Raw genomic sequence first — 17,699 nt, 5'->3', positions numbered from 1 at the left:
CCTGCCAATATTCTGCAATACCCTGCCAATGCTTACCCTGCCAATACTTACTCTGCCAATACCCAGACATACCCATCCATGCTCAGCCAATATTACAGTGGGGGAGATGTATATTGCAGTGGGTACTATATGGTGGTGGCATTTTCACAGGTTTTTGCAAATTCAATAATTATTTGCTGATTCGAAAAATGATCCGATCCATGACTCTGATCCGAGGAATGATCCGATCCGTGAGTTTTTTGATCCGTTGCACCCCTACCAGTTTTCCTCCGTGTCCCCCTCCGTTCTGCTGTCCCCTCCGTTCTGCTAATGTCCCCTCTGTTCTGCTACTGTCCCCCTCCAGTTTTCCTCTCTGCCCCCCTCCAGTTTTCCTCTGTGTCCCCCTCCATTCTGCTACTTCCCCCCTCCGTGAAAACACCTGCTTCTCTGATGAGGGCACTGTTATGGGGACACTCTGATGGGGGGGCTGTCTGAAGGGAACCCCTGCTCTCTGATGGGGGCACTGACAAAGCTCCATTTGATGGGCACTGATCAGGCTGCATTGATGGGAACAGATGAGTGAGTGGCCTGGGGCCTGAGCCCCACTTTGCAGAAACAATACAGGCAGCCTGAGAAGAGGAGCTCCGGGCCGGCACACTCAGCATGCCCGACCTCCCTCCCCTGCACAGACCAACACATGTGTGGACATCTTGCGGCAGAAGGGGCCCCACATATCGTAGCTTGCATAGAGACATAGTGCAGAAGGGGCCCCCAGTCATTGCAATCCCCTGCGAGGGAACCGTTTTCACACATTTGTGGTGGTTTTTTATTAGTATAGCATACAGCTTAAATTATTTTGTTACATCTGTTCTAGATTTATTTAAGGCATGTGAATTTTGGAGGTGTCCTTGTAAACTGGTACTATAAATGTTGCAGTTTATTTGTTAAAGGAGTATGATTATATATATGAATTTGGTGATGTCACCCATTAGGAGTGGGCTTGGCATTGAACGCCTATCTTCTCTATTGTTTATTAGTCTCATTGGCCCCCCTGTGCATTTATGGGATCCTTTGCCATATGTCACAAAATGGCTGACCACACATCGCAGCGCAGATGATAATAAATCTCGGAAAGTTGATAATCTTAAACGCCAAGTACAACGTTATTCCTGTTTGTGGGATATTTTCTATTGGGCTGTGTAAGAATTTGGAACAGGGTGTATTTGTGGTAGAAATTCCCTGCGAGGGAAAGATCATCACCCATTGTGTTGATTGTTTTGTTTGACACGTTATTTTGTTTTTGTAAACTTGCACTTTACAATAAATGTTGTACTGTATTTTCTTTGAAGTATATATGCATATGAGCGTACTTTTTTTTTTTTTTTTGGTGGGGGAATGGATCTTGGGTGGGAGTTCCCACACTTTTTTTCCCAGGACTTGACCCCTGGTTATCACCCCTGTATAATTTGTTTTGTCGTCCATCTTTTTTCATCTCACTTGCTGTTGTCTCCTTCCGTTTGCAAGTAGGAGATGTTTGTAAGTTGGATGTTTGAAAGTAGGGGCCTGCCCTATATGCTCTGCAGAAATGGCGGAACAAGGTGTTGGTTTTGCCACAACATTGTAAGCCCTCAAAGTGACTCTTGGTGGGCGCTGGAGCGCCCTGCTGTGAACGATTATATCAATAATTGTAATTACATGCCATTGTTGAACAGTGGTAGAAAAATTGACCTTTGGTGGTTGTGGTGCTGGTGCCACAACACTATAAGTCCTCACCGTTACTCTGGGTGGGCACAGGAAGGGGCCCTCCTGTGAAATATTATATCAAGAATTGTAATTACATGTCCCTGTTAAACAGGGGCAGAAAAATTTGGCCTTAGGCACAGGTGCTGGTGCCACCACACTGCAACCTCTCCCATATACTCTTGTTTAATTGCAGGAATTAGCCCTGCTGCAAAGCATTGCATCAAAAATTGTACTTAAACGCCCCTGTTAAACAGGGGCAGAAAAATTGGGCCTTAGGCACTGGTGCTGGTGCCACCACACTGCAACCTCTGCCATATACTCTAGTTTATTGCAGGAATTAGCCCTGCTGCAAAGCATTGCATCAAAAATTGTAATTAAACGCCCCTGTTAAACAGGGGCAGAAAAATTGGGCCTTAGGCACTGGTGCTGGTGCCGCCACACTGCAACCTCTTCCATATACTCTAGTTTTATTGCAGGAATTAGCCCTGCTGCAAAGCATTGCATCAAAAATTGTACTTAAATGCCCCTGTTTAACAGGGGCAGAAAAATTGGGCCTTAGGCACTGGTGTTGGTGCCACCACACTGCAACCTCTGCCATATACTCTTGTTTTATTGCAGGAATTAGCCCTGCTACAAAGCATTGCATCAAAAATTGTACTTAAACGCCCCTGTTAAACAGGGGCAGAAAAATTGGGCCTTAGGCACTGGTGCTGGTGCCACGATACTGCAACCTCTCCCATATACTCTTGTTTGATTGCAGGAATTAGCCCTGCTGCAAAGCATTGCATCAAAAATTGTACTTAAACGCCCCTGTTAAACAGGGGCAGAAAAATTGGGCTGATGGCATCACCCAGAACCAGAAATGTTCTTCCAACATATCAGCGGAGGAGGAAGAGGATAGACAATCAACATAACAGGACAGTCACTCAGCATCAGCATAGGCAGTCTTGAAGGGATGTGATATTTCAAAACAAATTATTCTGTTACATCAGCTTCAGGTGCTTGGTAGCTGTGGGTGATCCAAGACTGATTCATCTTGATGAAGGTCAGTCGATCAACTGATTCGGTGGACAGGCGCACCCTGTGATCGGTAACAAAGCCACCAGCAGCACTGAAGGTGCGTTCCGAAAGAACGCTGGATGTAGGACAGGCCAGTAGCTCAATTGCATACTGTGCAAGCTCTGGCCAGTGATCCATCCTCAAGACCCAGTAAGCCAGAGGATTTTCGGTGGGAAAGGTGTCCAAGTCTGACCTTGCCCCTAGGTATTCCTGCACCATGTAAATCAGACGCTGGCGATGGTTGCTGGAACCGATAATACCTTGGGGCTGCGGACTAAAAAATTGTCTGAAAGCATCAGTCAGACGGCCACCTTCTCCACCGCTCCTTCTGACCGATGCCTCAGCAACACGTTGTCCAGGACCAGGAGTTTGTAACCTCCCAGTCTCTGGGAACGCGTTGCACAGACCTTTCTGCAAGGCCTCCCGGAGATGTCTCATCCTCTGCTCCCTCTGCGATGGCAAGATAAGGTCGGCAACCTTACCCTTGTACCGTGGATCAAGGAGAGTGTCCAGCCAGTAATGGTCCCTCTCCTTGATCCGAAGAATACGAGGATCCTTCCGCAGGCTTTGCAGGATCAGGGAGGCCATGCAGCGTAGGTTAGCTGAGGCATTCGGTCCGGAGTCCTCTGGGTCACTAAGGACAACATGATCCGCAGCTACCTCCTCCCAGCCACGTACAAGTCCACGTGTTTCTTGGGACTGTAAATCATCCCTACAAGACTGCTGCTGCTGCTGCTGCTGATGCTGAGTGCCAGCCTTCACCTCCATGCTGACACAATCATCCTCCTCCTCCTCTTCCTCCTCCTCATCCTCTTCCTGTGTGATGGGTGGCACAGCAGGAACACTGTCTGGATAAAGGGGGCCTTGAGAGGCAAGGCAGTCCTCCTCTTCCTGCCTCTGTTCTGCCTCAAGTGCCCTGTCCATTATTCCACGCAGCGTATGCTCCAAGAGGTGGACAAGAGGTACAGTCACTGATGCATGCACTGTCACTGCTCACCATCCTTGTGGCCTCCTCAAACGGTGACAGGACAGTGCATGCATCCCTGATCATGCCCCACTGGCGTGGTGAGAAAAAACGGAGCTCCCCTGACCCAGTCCTGGTGCCGTAGTCACACAGGTACTCATTGATGGCCCTCTGCTGCGTGTGCAGCCGCTGCAGCATGGCCAACGTTGAGTTCCATCTGGTGGACATGTCACATATAAGGCGGTTCTTGGGCAGGTTCAACTCCTTTTGGAGCTCAGCCAGCCGAGCACAGGCATTAAATGATCGGCGGAAATGCACACAGACTTTCCTGGCCTGCTTCAGGACATCCTGTAAGCCGGGGTACCTGCCCAAGAACCGCTGCACCACCAGGTTAAGGACGTGAGCTACACAGGGCACATGGGTCAGTTGTCCCTGTCGGAGGGCGGAGAGGAGGTTGGTGCCATTGTCACAAACCACCATTCCTAGCTTAAGCTGGCGTGGCGTCAACCACCTCTCGGCCTGCCCCTGCAGAGCTGACAAAACATCCGCCCCAGTGTGGCTCCTGTCCCCCAAACAAACCAGCGCAAGCACGGCATGGCATCGTTTTGCCTGCGTACTTGCGTAGCCTCTGGAACGCCTACGAAGCACCGCTCGTTCTGAGGACAGAGCACTGGAAGAGGCCATGGAGGAAGAAGAAGAGGAGGGGGTGGAGGAGAGAGGTGTGTCACAACCAATAGTAGCATTTTGGAGGCGTGGTGGCGGAACAACCTCCAACACTACTGCACCTTGTCCTGCATCCTTCCCAGCTGCCAGAAGAGTGACCCAATGGGCCGTGAAAGACAGGTAACGTCCCTGTCCATGCCTGCTGGACCATGAGTCAGCGGTAATATGCACCTTACCGCTGACCGCCCTGTCCAGCGAGGCAAGGACATTGCCTTCCACATGCCGGTAGAGAGCCGGAATCGCCTTCCGTGAGAAAAAGTGGCGTTTGGGGACCTGCCACTGAGGAACCGCACATTGTACAAACTCACGGAAGGGGGCCGAGTCTACCAACTGAAAAGGCAGCAGTTGAAGTGCTAGCAATTTAGCCAAGCTAGCATTCAACCGCTGGGCATGTGGATGGCTGGAAGTGAACTTCTTTCGCCGGTCCAGCAGCTGGGGCAGGGACATTTGCCTGCTATAATCGGACGTGGGTGTACCGCTAGCAGAGTTCCCGGAAGCACTTGGCTGTGACACACCTAATTCTACACCTTCATTCCTCTCAGAGCAGGTTTCAGAGAGGACTGAAGGTCTAGTGGGGTTGGAGATGCCAGCTGATGAGGAGCAAGGAGAGGTCCGCTTTGTTCTTTGGTGTGGGTCTTTGAGGTACGCTTGCCAACGAGCTGCATGGCAGGTCAACATATGTCTGATCAAGAATGTGGTGCCCAAACGGCTGATGTTTTGGCCACGCGAGATACGCTTGAGACATATGTTGCAAATAGCAGCGGTGCGATCTGATGCACTCGTCTCAAAAAAGGCCCACACCAAAGAACTTTTGGAATAACGCGCAGAGGCAGCGCCCTGCACAGGCGGAGCTCTGCGGTGTGATTCAGTCGGTGTGCTACCCCTAAGCTGGCCCCCGGAGGGCATCCTGCCTCGTTGGACATGTGCCTCCTCCTCCTCCTCTCTCCTTCCAGGCACCCACGTGGAGTCAGTGCCCTCATCATCCCCTCCCTCTTCATCGCTGTAGCAAACCTGGCAGTATGCTGCAGCTTGTGGAACATGACTGCCAGATTGCTGTCCTTCTTGAGCATCCCCTCTCTCTGCGCTCACGCTACTGCCTTCCTCTAGCTGAGTGTCATCATCAGAGCCCACAAAACACTGGGCATCCTCCTGGAGCATGTGCCCAACACTGTGCTCAAAGAGTTCAGGAGACTCCTCAGGAGGACGTGGTGGGTCTAGGGAAGGAGTCACTGATGATGACATTGAGAGGAGGGAAGACGATGCATTGGCAGCTGCTTTGCTAGTACCCTGAGACTGGGTGAGAGAGGATGAGGAGGATGAAGAGGGCTTGGTCATCCACTCTACCAAGTCATTGGCATGTTGCGGCTCAATATTGTGCTAGAGGCACACAACACCCACTAACTCCTGCAGATGCCTTTATTATAGAACACCAGAGATAAAGGGGTATATACAGATGTATACTGTGCTGTGCTGGAGGCACACACAACTTCCAATAACTCCTGCAGATGGCAAGTGGGCTCAAATAGAGAACAGCTATGTAGCTGGATATAGCGGTATGTACTGGGTACAGAGCACGCAGACAGCACGCACTAGCTCCTAGCACTACTGACTGCAAGCTCTATTATAAAAGATAGATCACTAGCTATATAGGTGAGGTGAATATAGTGGTGTATACTGCGGTCAGGGCACGCAGACAACAACCACTACACAACAGCAAGATCGAAAATCGTCCGAAAGCGATCGGTGTGTACTGTGTTGAAGGTACACAGAACACCCACTAACTCCTGCAGATGCCTTTATTATAGAACACCAGAGATAAAGGGGTATACACAGATGTATACTGTGCTGTGCTGGAGGCACACACAACTTCCAATAACTCCTGCAGATGGCAAGTGGGCTCAAATAGAGAACAGCTATGTAGCTGGATATAGCGGTATGTACTGGGTACAGAGCACGCAGACAGCACGCACTAGCTCCTAGCACTACTGACTGCAAGCTCTATTATAAAAGATAGATCACTAGCTATATAGGTGAGGTGAATATAGTGGTGTATACTGCGGTCAGGGCACGCAGACAACAACCACTACACAACAGCAAGATCGAAAATCGTCCGAAAGCGATCGGTGTGTACTGTGTTGAAGGTACACAGAACACCCACTAACTCCTGCAGATGCCTTTATTATACAACACCAGAGATAAAGGGGTATATACAGATGTATACTGTGCTGTGTTGGAGGCACACACAACTTCCAATAACTCCTGCAGATGGCAAGTGGGCTCAAATAGAGAACAGCTATGTAGGTGGATAAAGCGGTATGTACTGGGTACAGAGCACGCAGACAGCACGCACTATCTCCTAACACTACTGACTGCAAGCTCTATTATAAAAGATAGATAACTGGCTATATAGGTGAGGTGAATATAGAGGTGTATACTGCGGTCAGGGCACGCAGACAATAACCACTACACAACAGCAAGATCGAACATCGGCCGAAAATTATCGGTGTGTACTGTGTTGAAGGTACACAGAACACCCACTGCTTCAGACGCCAACACACTACACAAGGCCGCCGCGCTGGCGGCCTTATATAGTGTGGGGCGTGCACTACACAGCCTGAGCTATGATTGGCCACAGGCATCCTGCCTGTGGCCAATCATGGCTCTCCTCGCTGCTGGCGCTGCGATTGGGCAAGCATGCGGGGTCACAGTGCATGCTTGGCCAATCATGAGCCAGCAATGCACTGCGCCATCGCAGTGCATTGTGGGCCGTGAGCGCCACACGAATTTGGCGCGAACGGACCAAAATGTTCGGACTTCGCCGAACGGACGAGCACGAAGCTCATCCCTAGACACCAGCACCGTGATATACCAGTCCTTGAGGATTAGCAGACTGTACCTCACTCAACCCTATATACTGTAGTACCCTAGACCTTACCAGTCCCTATAAGGACCTTTGTGGAACTAGTAGGTTGTGAATGATTAGCAGACTGTACCTCGGTCCCTATACTGATAAAGGACTACTGCAGCAGAAGGGCAGCAGTCAGCAGTAGTGCACCTCAACCCTATGTATTGTGGACCTATACCAGTCCTTAAGGAATAGCAGACTGTACCTCACTCAACCATATGTACTGTAGTACCCTAGACCTTACCAGTCCTTATAAGGACCTTTGTGGAACTAGTAGGTTGTGAATGATTAGCAGACTGTACCTCAGTCCCTATACTCATAAAGGACTACTGCAGCAGAAGGGCAGCAGTCAGCAGTAGTGCACCTCAACCCTATATAATTTGTGGACCTATACCAGTCCTTAAGGAATAGCAGACTGTACCTCACTCAACCCTATGTACTGTAGTACCCTAGACCTTACCAGTCCTTATAAGGACCTTTGTGGAACAAGTAGGTTGTGAATGATTAGCAGACTGTACCTCAGTCCTTATACTGATAAAGGACTACTGCAGCAGAAGGGCAGCAGTCAGCAGTAGTGCACCTCAACCCTATATAAATTGTGGACCTATACCAGTCCTTAAGGAATAGCAGACTGTACCTCATCCAACCCTATGTACTGTAGTACCCTAGACCTTACCAGTCCTTATAAGGACCTTTGTGGAACTAGTAGGTTGTGAATGATTAGCAGACTGTACCTCAGTCCCTATACTGATAAAGGACTACTGCAGCAGAAGGGCAGCAGTCAGCAGTAGTGCACCTCAACCCTATATAAATTGTGGACCTAGACCAGTCCTTAAGGAATAGCAGACTGTACCTCACTCAACCCTATGTACTGTAGTACCCTAGACCTTACCAGTCCTTATAAGGACCTTTGTGGAACAAGTAGGTTGTGAATGATTAGCAGACTGTACCTCAGTCCTTATACTGATAAATGACTACTGCAACAGAAGGGCAGCAGTCAGCAGTAGTGCACCTCAACCCTATATAAATTGTGGACCTATACCAGTCCTTAAGGAATAGCAGACTGTACCTCACCCAACCCTATGTACTGTAGTACCCTAGACCTTACCAGTCCTTATAAGGACCTTTGTGGAACTAGTAGGTTGTGAATGATTAGCAGACTGTACCTCAGTCCCTATACTGATAAAGGACTACTGCAGCAGAAGGGCAGCAGTCAGCAGTAGTGCACCTCAACCCTATATATTGTGGACCTATACCAGTCCTTAAGGAATAGCAGAAACTACACCCTACTAATTGGGAGTTAAAGTTCATCATGCTGTGCAAAAAACATAAAAAAATGGGGGAATGAAATAACGGAGAAGTGCTTCGGTGACAATGTAAAATATAGTGACAATGTACAGCCTTGCGTGAATTTCTTGTGGATGTGTGTAGGACATCCAGTGTCCACAGCTGGAATTATACAAAAGTATTGGCCTTTACCTGAGTACAGCCACATACAGCTGTTCACTTTTTTTATTTTTTTAAAGAGTGTAGACCCTCCCCTTCAGAGCTATAAGCTAAACCAACGGAATTGGTATCTCTGCTTCTACAAGGCGACCCCCTGCTACACGTAGTCTCCCAACTATACTATTTGCTCTTGTCTGCGTCATTTCCAGATCTACCTTCTTAGGCCCAGGTCTGGGAACTTGAGCTCCATCATTCTATCCTCCACCACCTGATTGGCTGAAATGTTTCACCTTAACCCATAAACTTTCTTTAGTTACTAAACACCAAGAAATGCACCATTTCAAGCACTCCACACCAGATTCTTGTTAGCGATGTGGTTCCTCCAAGGGTACTGTGATCAACATATGGTGGGACTGCCCCTTTATCAGATCCTTCTGGCAGCATATCTTGGACCTTTACTACAAATTGATGGTGACCTCCATACAACCGTCACCTGAAATAGCTCTACTTTCAATACTTCCTGGATCCTTCAAATCCATAAAAAAAACGTCCTTAGACATTTCTTATCCGCAGCTAGAATGGTCATACCTTCCCTTTGGAAGGTGACCAACATACCTTCTCTTGGGGAGTGGTCCACCAAAGTTGACTCAGAGACCTTAAACAGATGTTAGTTGAAAGCTAATAGAGAAGAGCAGTTTTCGCTAACCTGGACCTCGTGGTCAATGTTCCGATATTCAGCTGAGTTTCTCACCTGGGCCTCGGGTGATCCCATACATACCTTCTATGGATCTTGATGGAGTATATGGAACTTCTTTCTCTATTTTTTTTTGATTCTACTTTGTGTTCCTATTCCCCCTGTCATTTTTTTTCTGACTCTTTATTTTTGACATAAAAAAGTGTCAAAAATGTGCTTTACACTTCAGTGCTCCCTACAATATATCTCTGCATATTAAATTAAATCTCACTGATTTAACTGAAAGTTATTCATTTTTACTTTGTGTATAACATGCACCCCAAGTTTAGGAGGGAATTTTAAGGAAGAAAACTTTTAGGAGGGAAGTTTAAGGAAAAAAACTTACATTTTAAATGCCCATCAATGCAGCCTTATCAGTGTCATTTGCAGCCTTGGCAGTGTCATTTGCAGCCTTGCATTGCAGCCTTGTCAGTCATTTGCAGCCTTGTCAGTGTCGTTGCAGGCTTGCCGTTTAAAAATGGCGCCACTGAGATACAGAGTGGATATCCTGTGTATCTCGGCGGCGTTCACTAGCTCCCGGCCGTTCTCGGCAGCGCTCGGTAGCTCCTGGCCGTTCTCGGCGGCTTTGAGCTGTTTTCGGCAGATTTCGGCCGTTCTTGGCGGCTTCCGGCTTTCCGAAAGCTGCCGAGAATGGCCGAAAGCCCTGAGAAACTCACAATCAGCGGGGGATCAGCGTATAACATGCACCCACGATTTTCCCCTGACTTTTAGGGGAAAAAAGTGCGTGTTATACACCAATAAATATAGTAGTCGATGTTTTCTAACGTTTGCTGTAATATCCATGTGTTGATGAATATTGTAACTTTTCCTATAGAAGCTTAACATTATTTGAGATTGAACCTATGATATGTCACTTACATAAGACTTCTTTCACACTGGGGTGCGTTAGCGGAAAGCGACGCTTGTTTTGGCGTCGATTCACAGCTGTTATAAATTATAAAATGATAAAATTTTATAAAAAAAATCTAATTTTCGGATGTTCGAATTCCGAATTTTTGAATTTTTGGAAATTAGAAATGAGAAAATTTGAAAAAACTCGAAAATCTGAAAATAATAAAGATAATCCCAAATTCAAAACGAAATCTAAAAATTCTAAATAATAACTAACTAATAATAGCTAGCTATTAAATTATAGATATTAGAATAGCCTTTCAAATTTGGCTTTTAGTGAACATAACGAATACAAATTTATCTGAAGTTATGAATTATCGGAAATAATGAATGCCACATCTAAAAAAATGGAACCAAACAAATTAATAATAAATAATAATAATAATTATTATTACAATAACAATTACAATAATATTATTGTTATTTATTATTAATTTGTCCCTTTCCTTTTGTTTAGATAAGGAATTTGTTATTTCAAATAATTTGTAACTTTGGATAAATTCGTTTTCATTACATTCACTAACAGCCAAATTTCCGAATTTTTGAATTTTCAAAATTCTGAATTTCGGAAATTCTGAAATTTAGAAAATTCAGAAATTCGGATATTTCCGAATTAACAAATTTGTCCAAATTCATTACAGAAATCCGGAACTAAATGAATTGCACATGTCTAGTTAGAACTAGACACGTACAATTCGTTTAGTTCTGGATTTCTTCAGAACAAACCGTTGCACTAATTCATATTACATCTAAACTGTGTAGCACAAATTTTCCAAATAGTGAAAAAGATATCAACATCACATAAAAAAAAAAAAAATCACAATAAAATGTGAAATACTAATGGAGTCCAAAGTGAACAAAGTAATAAGTGTCTGGAAGAAAAAGAACGTGACCACATCCACACTATGGGAATCTTGAGAGCAAGAGAATCCAATGATAGTAGTAGAAACTCCACCAGATATCATGAATATGTGCTTACCAGATCCTTCAAATGAGAATGATCCTCTAATTAAAGAGAAGTCAAACAAGCATGAGTGTTATAATTTCACAGGCATTCCCTCTTAGGTGGTCCATGCATGGCTAGATATGACAGAAATCAATAGATGTACCAATAGATGGCATTGATGTCTATGATCACCCCTCCATCCTTCAAATACATACAGGAAAGGACAGCAAAAAGCCAAACACAAAATCATAAATGCAATTTTATTAAGACTATTTTTAATGTACTAACATTTAAAATACCGTAAAAGAGCTTTTGAATTGCAAATAATGAGAAAATGGCTTCCGGTTCCGTTTTGTCACATCTGACGTCATCCGGGGCAATGCTCAAAATGTCTATAGCCACCATTGGGGAGATTTCCCCTTGCTTCCTATACTGAATTTTTTTTTACCAGACAGGAAATGAAGGGATCTCTCCAATAGCAGCACAGACAGAAATATTTTGTTTAAGTAAAGCAGAGGAAGATTGGAACCCCTGTCAGATTTTTATTGCTGTCATGTCCCTGTTGCAGATTTTACATCACTTCCCACTAAAACCATTGTCACCATTACAGGAAGTGGGAGGAAATCTTTGTAATGGAGTCCAGAATAGAAGTAAAAACCCAACAGGAGTTCTAAACCTTCACCACTCTATTGAAAAATGTAAATAAAATAAATACCATGTGTAGACCCCTTCAAGAATGTAGAAAGTGCACAATACAATTATGACCCAACCATAACATCACCTTTTCATTCCAGATTAAAAGGCCGGCACAATGACACCGGGACTAACTTGTTTTCTTCTCCTGACCCCACCCACAACGTCACAGGTAAGTCCCATTGCCTTCATACTGGGAGGGTAGACATGAATTTTCAGTGTTGTGTGACTTTGCTGTACGTTTGCTGTACATGAATTGCCTCCACCTTAAGCAAGTTTTTTTTTTTTATACATAGACCTTAAAGTGTTGTCAGAAACCATGAAATCAGGCCAAGACAGAAGTAAAGTGAAATCACACTTGTTTAATAATAAAAGTAAAAAGAACAAACGTAGTCAAATCATAGCCAAAGTTCAGTAACCGGAATGGATAGTCAGCCAAGCCAGAAGTCAGGGATCAATGGAGCCAGAAATGATGTCAGCAAAGCATGTCTTGTACAGGATTGCATGAGATAGTTTCTGTGATGTTGACCAAGGTGAAGGCAGAGCTCCTCTGGATTGGAAGGCTTAAGTAGGCAGGACTGATGAGCAGGATATCATCAACAGCTGAGTGACTGTGGAGAGATGGGAGCTGGCAATTAGCCAACAGCTGAGAGGGCCAGCTCAGAGAAGGAAGGGCTGAGCCTTTGAAGTGTTTGATCCTGGAAAGCATCGGGCAATCATTTTGAAAAAGTCAATGGATGTATGGCCAGCCTATCACTCTTACCTTACAGTGCTGGGGTCCTCAGTTTTACTGAAACCCAGGACATTATCGGCATGGTGTTTGTACCACCCCCCTTGTTTGTTGGTTTCCTACCTGAAACATTCCGATAGGTTAACTGGCATCTGACCACACTGGTCCTACTATGTCTATCCCCTGGAGAGCTTTTTTTAAGGGGTTCCGCCTTCTCTGTACTGCTCTATGGAATAGGTTGGCACTATATACATTTTGGGAATCAATATATTCAGCTGTGACCTCTCCTGTACACAAGGTGAGGGGAAATTGGTGAACATCACATGCACTATTTTATTCTACCAATGTATGCTGAATCATTTGGAGTTTCAGTTGGATCATTTGGGGTTCATGTAAGAGTCTACGGCACAGCATGGGAAGATCATTATTACATTGTATTTAGATTGTGGTTACATAAACATAAACATGCAACCTTAGGCCTCACTGTTGACTCTCTGTGTCCTTCCCTAGGTTTGGCCGACCGTTGCACGGATGAAGGATTTGGTGCCATGGCACTGGATGATAAAGGAGTCATGTATTATTTCAGAGGTAACCGACTAGCACCAATCAATGTCCGGATTTCTGTTCATGAGATGTGCTCTGTGTAGTACAATGGAGGGCTCAGAATGTACAGTATGAGCAAGGAGTAGAATGGGGATCTCAGAGCTGTCTATCAGATCAGCTGGGTAAAGTGAAATTCAGTTAGCATTCCTGCTGAAGGACTGTGGAGCTATTGAAATGAAAGAAAATTTATATATATATACATATATATATATATATATCTAAACAAAAAGGTGCATTTTAAAAGGCCTATAATGCACCGCTCAGCGCCAGATGCAGCCCACCAATAATACTAAAAAATATATATCGTATGCACGTATCCCCTCCAGTTATTGTAAAATAAACAGAGGGTGACAGAAGAGCAGCTGTTTAAAAAGAATAAGAGAATTATGCAGCAAGTAGTATAAAAATAAATCAGTCCAGTTACTGTAGATTTCAATACTAAAACAACGCTCAAAATAAAATATAGTCCAAAGTAAAACCATATAATAAAAGTCTTTTTATGTGCAGTAAAGGTGATGATAGTGATTCAATCAGCGTTGCATGGTGATAATGGTGTTTATTCCAAGTGCTGCTAAAATGCCATCCACCAGATTTTCATAGGATTTCACTACATGTAACACATCCCCTTAGGGGGTTAAACTCACCAGACAAAGCTGATAACAGCGCCTTTAAGGAGGTATTCCCTCACTAGGTTACCACATATTCATTATCATCCACTAGGGTCCAGCTGTCAAATGTGCTCCATAAGCGTCATAAAATGGACGCCCTCTGTTGAAGTCAGAAGTGACGAAACGCGTCAAGGCGTGGCCTACACGACGTTCCCAGAAGTGACGATTGCGTTTCACCACTAACCAGGCCCCGGAAGTGTGCGTCAGCGTCAGCAGGGAGACACATGCTGACGCGCTGGATGATAGGAAATGGTGATGGAACACTAATTTTTTTTCAAATGCTGAACTAGTTCTTGATTAATGTACGCAGATAGCTTTAGGGGGGGTCTTTTAACTTGTGTGACTAACGTTGAAAAATAAAACAGAATTACGCTATGTGCAGTTTGTCTTTATATTTTATGATGTTTATGGAGCACATTTGACAGCTGGACCCTAGTGGATGATAATGAATATGTGGTAACCTAGTGAGGGAATACCTCCTTAAAGGCGCTGTTATCAGCTTTGTCTGGTGAGTTTAACCCCCTAAGGGGATATGTTACATGTAGTGAAATCCTATGAAAATCTGGTGGATGGCATTTTAGCAGCACTTGGAATAAACACCATTATCACCCTGCAATGCTGATTGAATCACTATCATCACCTTTACTGCACATAAAAATACTTTTATTATATGGTTTTACTTTGGACTATATTTTATTTTGAGCGTTGTTTTAGTATTGAAATCTACAGTAACTGGACTGATTTATTTTTATACTACTTGCTGCATATATATATATATATATATATATATATATATATATATATATATATATATATATATATATATATATATATATATATATATATATATATATATATATATTTTTTATTATTATTTATTTATTTATTTTTTTTTTTTCAAGGTTTGTGCATTATGTAACGTGTCAAATTTCCCGCAGATGACTTTGTGTGGTTGGGATTTCATGGTCCTGCAAAGCGGATAAACGAGACCTGGCAGAGCTTGACTGGACCTATAGATGCCGCATTTCGCAACCACAACCAAGAGCACCCTCTGGAGCATCAAAGAATTTACCTGTTTAAGGTGAGCTCGGACAATGCAGCACACTACGCACAGCCTTTATGCTACGAAACTCACTCTAGAACTCATCACTTCTCTCTCTACATACCACAATCTGACTCCCCACCCCAGGGACAAGTCTGGCACATTGATCCCTGATATACTGCCCCTTCACATACCGGTTTATATTCATCTTGGATCCTATAATAATTATACTCCATCCAGTGGCCATAATGGGGTATTTCCCTGATTGAGCTATTTCAGGACAATACTGTACTAGATAGCCACTAGATGGCGCTTACAATCATTGGAAATAATTATATTAGACAAAATATGGGAATAATTCATTATAGTTGGGCAAATGCATTTGACATCCATTCAGTTTTTTTTTTTTTTTTTAAATATAAAGATTGTTTATTTCTAGCTAAAACCTAGGAACCAGGAAAGGTCAAATATAAGCACATTAAACCTCAGCTTTTAGAACAGTTAGAGAGTGTGGATCTCCTCAGCGGGGACAGAGACCGATATAAAAAGCCATCAGGGGTTCTTACCCTTCCACACACCATCCACGGTTTGTGGTGCAGTTCAGCCCCTCCAATCCCTGAAGACTTCCTGATAAGGGGGTGTGGCAGTATCATGGAGATGTCACACATTCTACCCTCAAGCTTTCTTTCTGATCCCCCCCAATATGTTGGTGCTCCTCTTGGTGTCCTGCAGGGCTCAAAGGTTTGGAGTTACTTCGAAGGGAAACTGGTGGCTGGCTTTCCGCGGCTCATTAGTGAGGAGTTTCCAGGAATTCCGGACGATCTGGATGCTGCGGTAGAATGTCACAAGGGGGAATGCAGGACGGACAGTGTCTTATTTTTCAAAGGTGAGAACGACCATGTGAAGCAGTTGAGGTTTATAGATGATTTTTTAAGTGTATCTAAACCCGAAAACAAAAATGTCATATATTGCAGCTTACCAGTCACTAGATGTGGTGGCTGCATGAGTTTTCCTTTTTTAGGCCTTTTTGCCTTTTATTTTCACCTGGTGATCCTTATGCCGTGTATACGCGATCGGAAATTATGGTTGGAAAAAGGTCTGATGGTTTTCCCGTCGGAATACCAACGGAATTCCGCTCAAGCTGTCTTGCCTACACGCGGTCACACCAAATTCCAACTGTCAAGAACGCGGTGACATATAACACGTATGACGGGACTAGAAAAAGGAAGTTCAATACCCAGTAGCCAATAGCTTCCGTCTCGTAGTTGAATCTGAGCATGCCTGAGTTTTTGCGCGTTGGAATTGCATACACATGAACGGAATTTCCGATAGAAAGTTTTTCCGTCAGGAAAATTACCACTTCCCGCCCGCCCTATAGCCCAATGACGGCTATAGAGCGGGCGCTCTCGTCCGAGAGGACATCACTGGACGTCCTCGTGTTTACTTCCGTGATGCGTGCCGCCACGGGCACGCATCAGGGAAGTTTTGTGTTTGCCGTGTCCCCCGGAGACAGGCAAACACAGATCGCTGTAAACGGCAAATCACAGCAGCCGTTTACAGCGCGATCGGCCTATCCAATGAGAGATGATCTCATATGTAAACATATGAGATCATCTTTCAGCGCCGCTCTCCCTCCTCACACAGACAGCGTGTGAGAGGGGAGAGATAAACGGCTGCAGCGGCCGTAAGTGAAAAAAAAGTAAAAAATAAAAAAAGTAAAAAAAAGTGCCATCCTCGCCCAGTGCCATCCTCCCCCAGTGCCATCCGCCACAGTACCATCCGTCCCAGTGCCATCCTCCCCAGTGCTACCTGCCCCAGTGCCACCTGTTAGTGCTATCTGTCCCCAGTGCCACCTGTTAGTGCTATCTGTCCCCAGTGCCACCTGTTAGTGCTATCTGTCCCCAGTGCCACCTGTTGTCAGTGCCATTTGTCCCCAGTGCCATCTGTCATCAGTGCCACGTATAAGTGCCATCTGTCATCAGTGCCACGTGTCATCAGTGCCACATAGTGCCATCTGTCATCAGTGCCACATATTAGTGCCATCTGTCATCAGTGCCACGTGTCAGTGCCATTTGTCCTCAGTGCCACCTGTCAGTGTCACGTGCCATCTGTTGTCAGTGTCACGTGTCATCAATGCCACTTATCAGTGCCATCTGTCATCAGTGTCACGCGTCATCAGTGCCACATATTAGTGCCATCTGTCATCGGTGCCACGTATTAGTGCCACGTATTAGTGCCATCTGTCATCAGTTGCAAGTATTAGTGCCATCTGTCATCAGTACCACGTATTAGTGCCACGTGTCATCAGTTCCACGTATAAGTGCCATCTGTCATCAGTGCCACATATTAGTGCATCTGTCATCAGTGCCACGTGTCATCAGTGCCACGTATAAGTGTCATCATTGCCACGTATCAGTGCCATCTGTCATCAGTGTCACGTGTCATTGTCCTGGTGCTCCAGGGCCTTCAAAAGTGTAATAGGTAGTCAACAAGTTATATGTGTAATTTATGCTCCTAGAACACGTGACGGCGCTCCCTGCATGTTGGGTCTCT

At 45.0% G+C, this 17,699-nt stretch overlaps 1 protein-coding gene across 1 annotated transcript in view; it reads left to right on the top strand.

The window, feature by feature from the left end:
• HPX (hemopexin) overlaps window positions 1–17,699 on the top strand; it is a 42,186-nt gene that overhangs the window by 12,764 nt on the left and 11,723 nt on the right. The window contains exons 2-5 of the mRNA XM_077451298.1: window positions 12,205–12,275; window positions 13,344–13,421; window positions 15,043–15,185; window positions 15,879–16,032. Coding sequence (XP_077307424.1) covers window positions 12,205–12,275; window positions 13,344–13,421; window positions 15,043–15,185; window positions 15,879–16,032 — 446 coding nt within the window. The remainder of the gene's footprint in view (window positions 1–12,204; window positions 12,276–13,343; window positions 13,422–15,042; window positions 15,186–15,878; window positions 16,033–17,699) is intronic.

The sequence above is a fragment of the Lithobates pipiens genome, unplaced genomic scaffold, assembly GCF_037356315.1.
Source record: "Lithobates pipiens isolate NorthernLeopardFrog02 unplaced genomic scaffold, aLitPip1_a1.2 Scaffold_23, whole genome shotgun sequence".
In the NCBI taxonomy this organism is placed as follows: domain Eukaryota; kingdom Metazoa; phylum Chordata; class Amphibia; order Anura; family Ranidae; genus Lithobates; species Lithobates pipiens.
The sequence above is the reverse complement of the archived record's forward strand: the minus strand, read 5'-3'. Positions and strand labels throughout refer to the sequence as shown.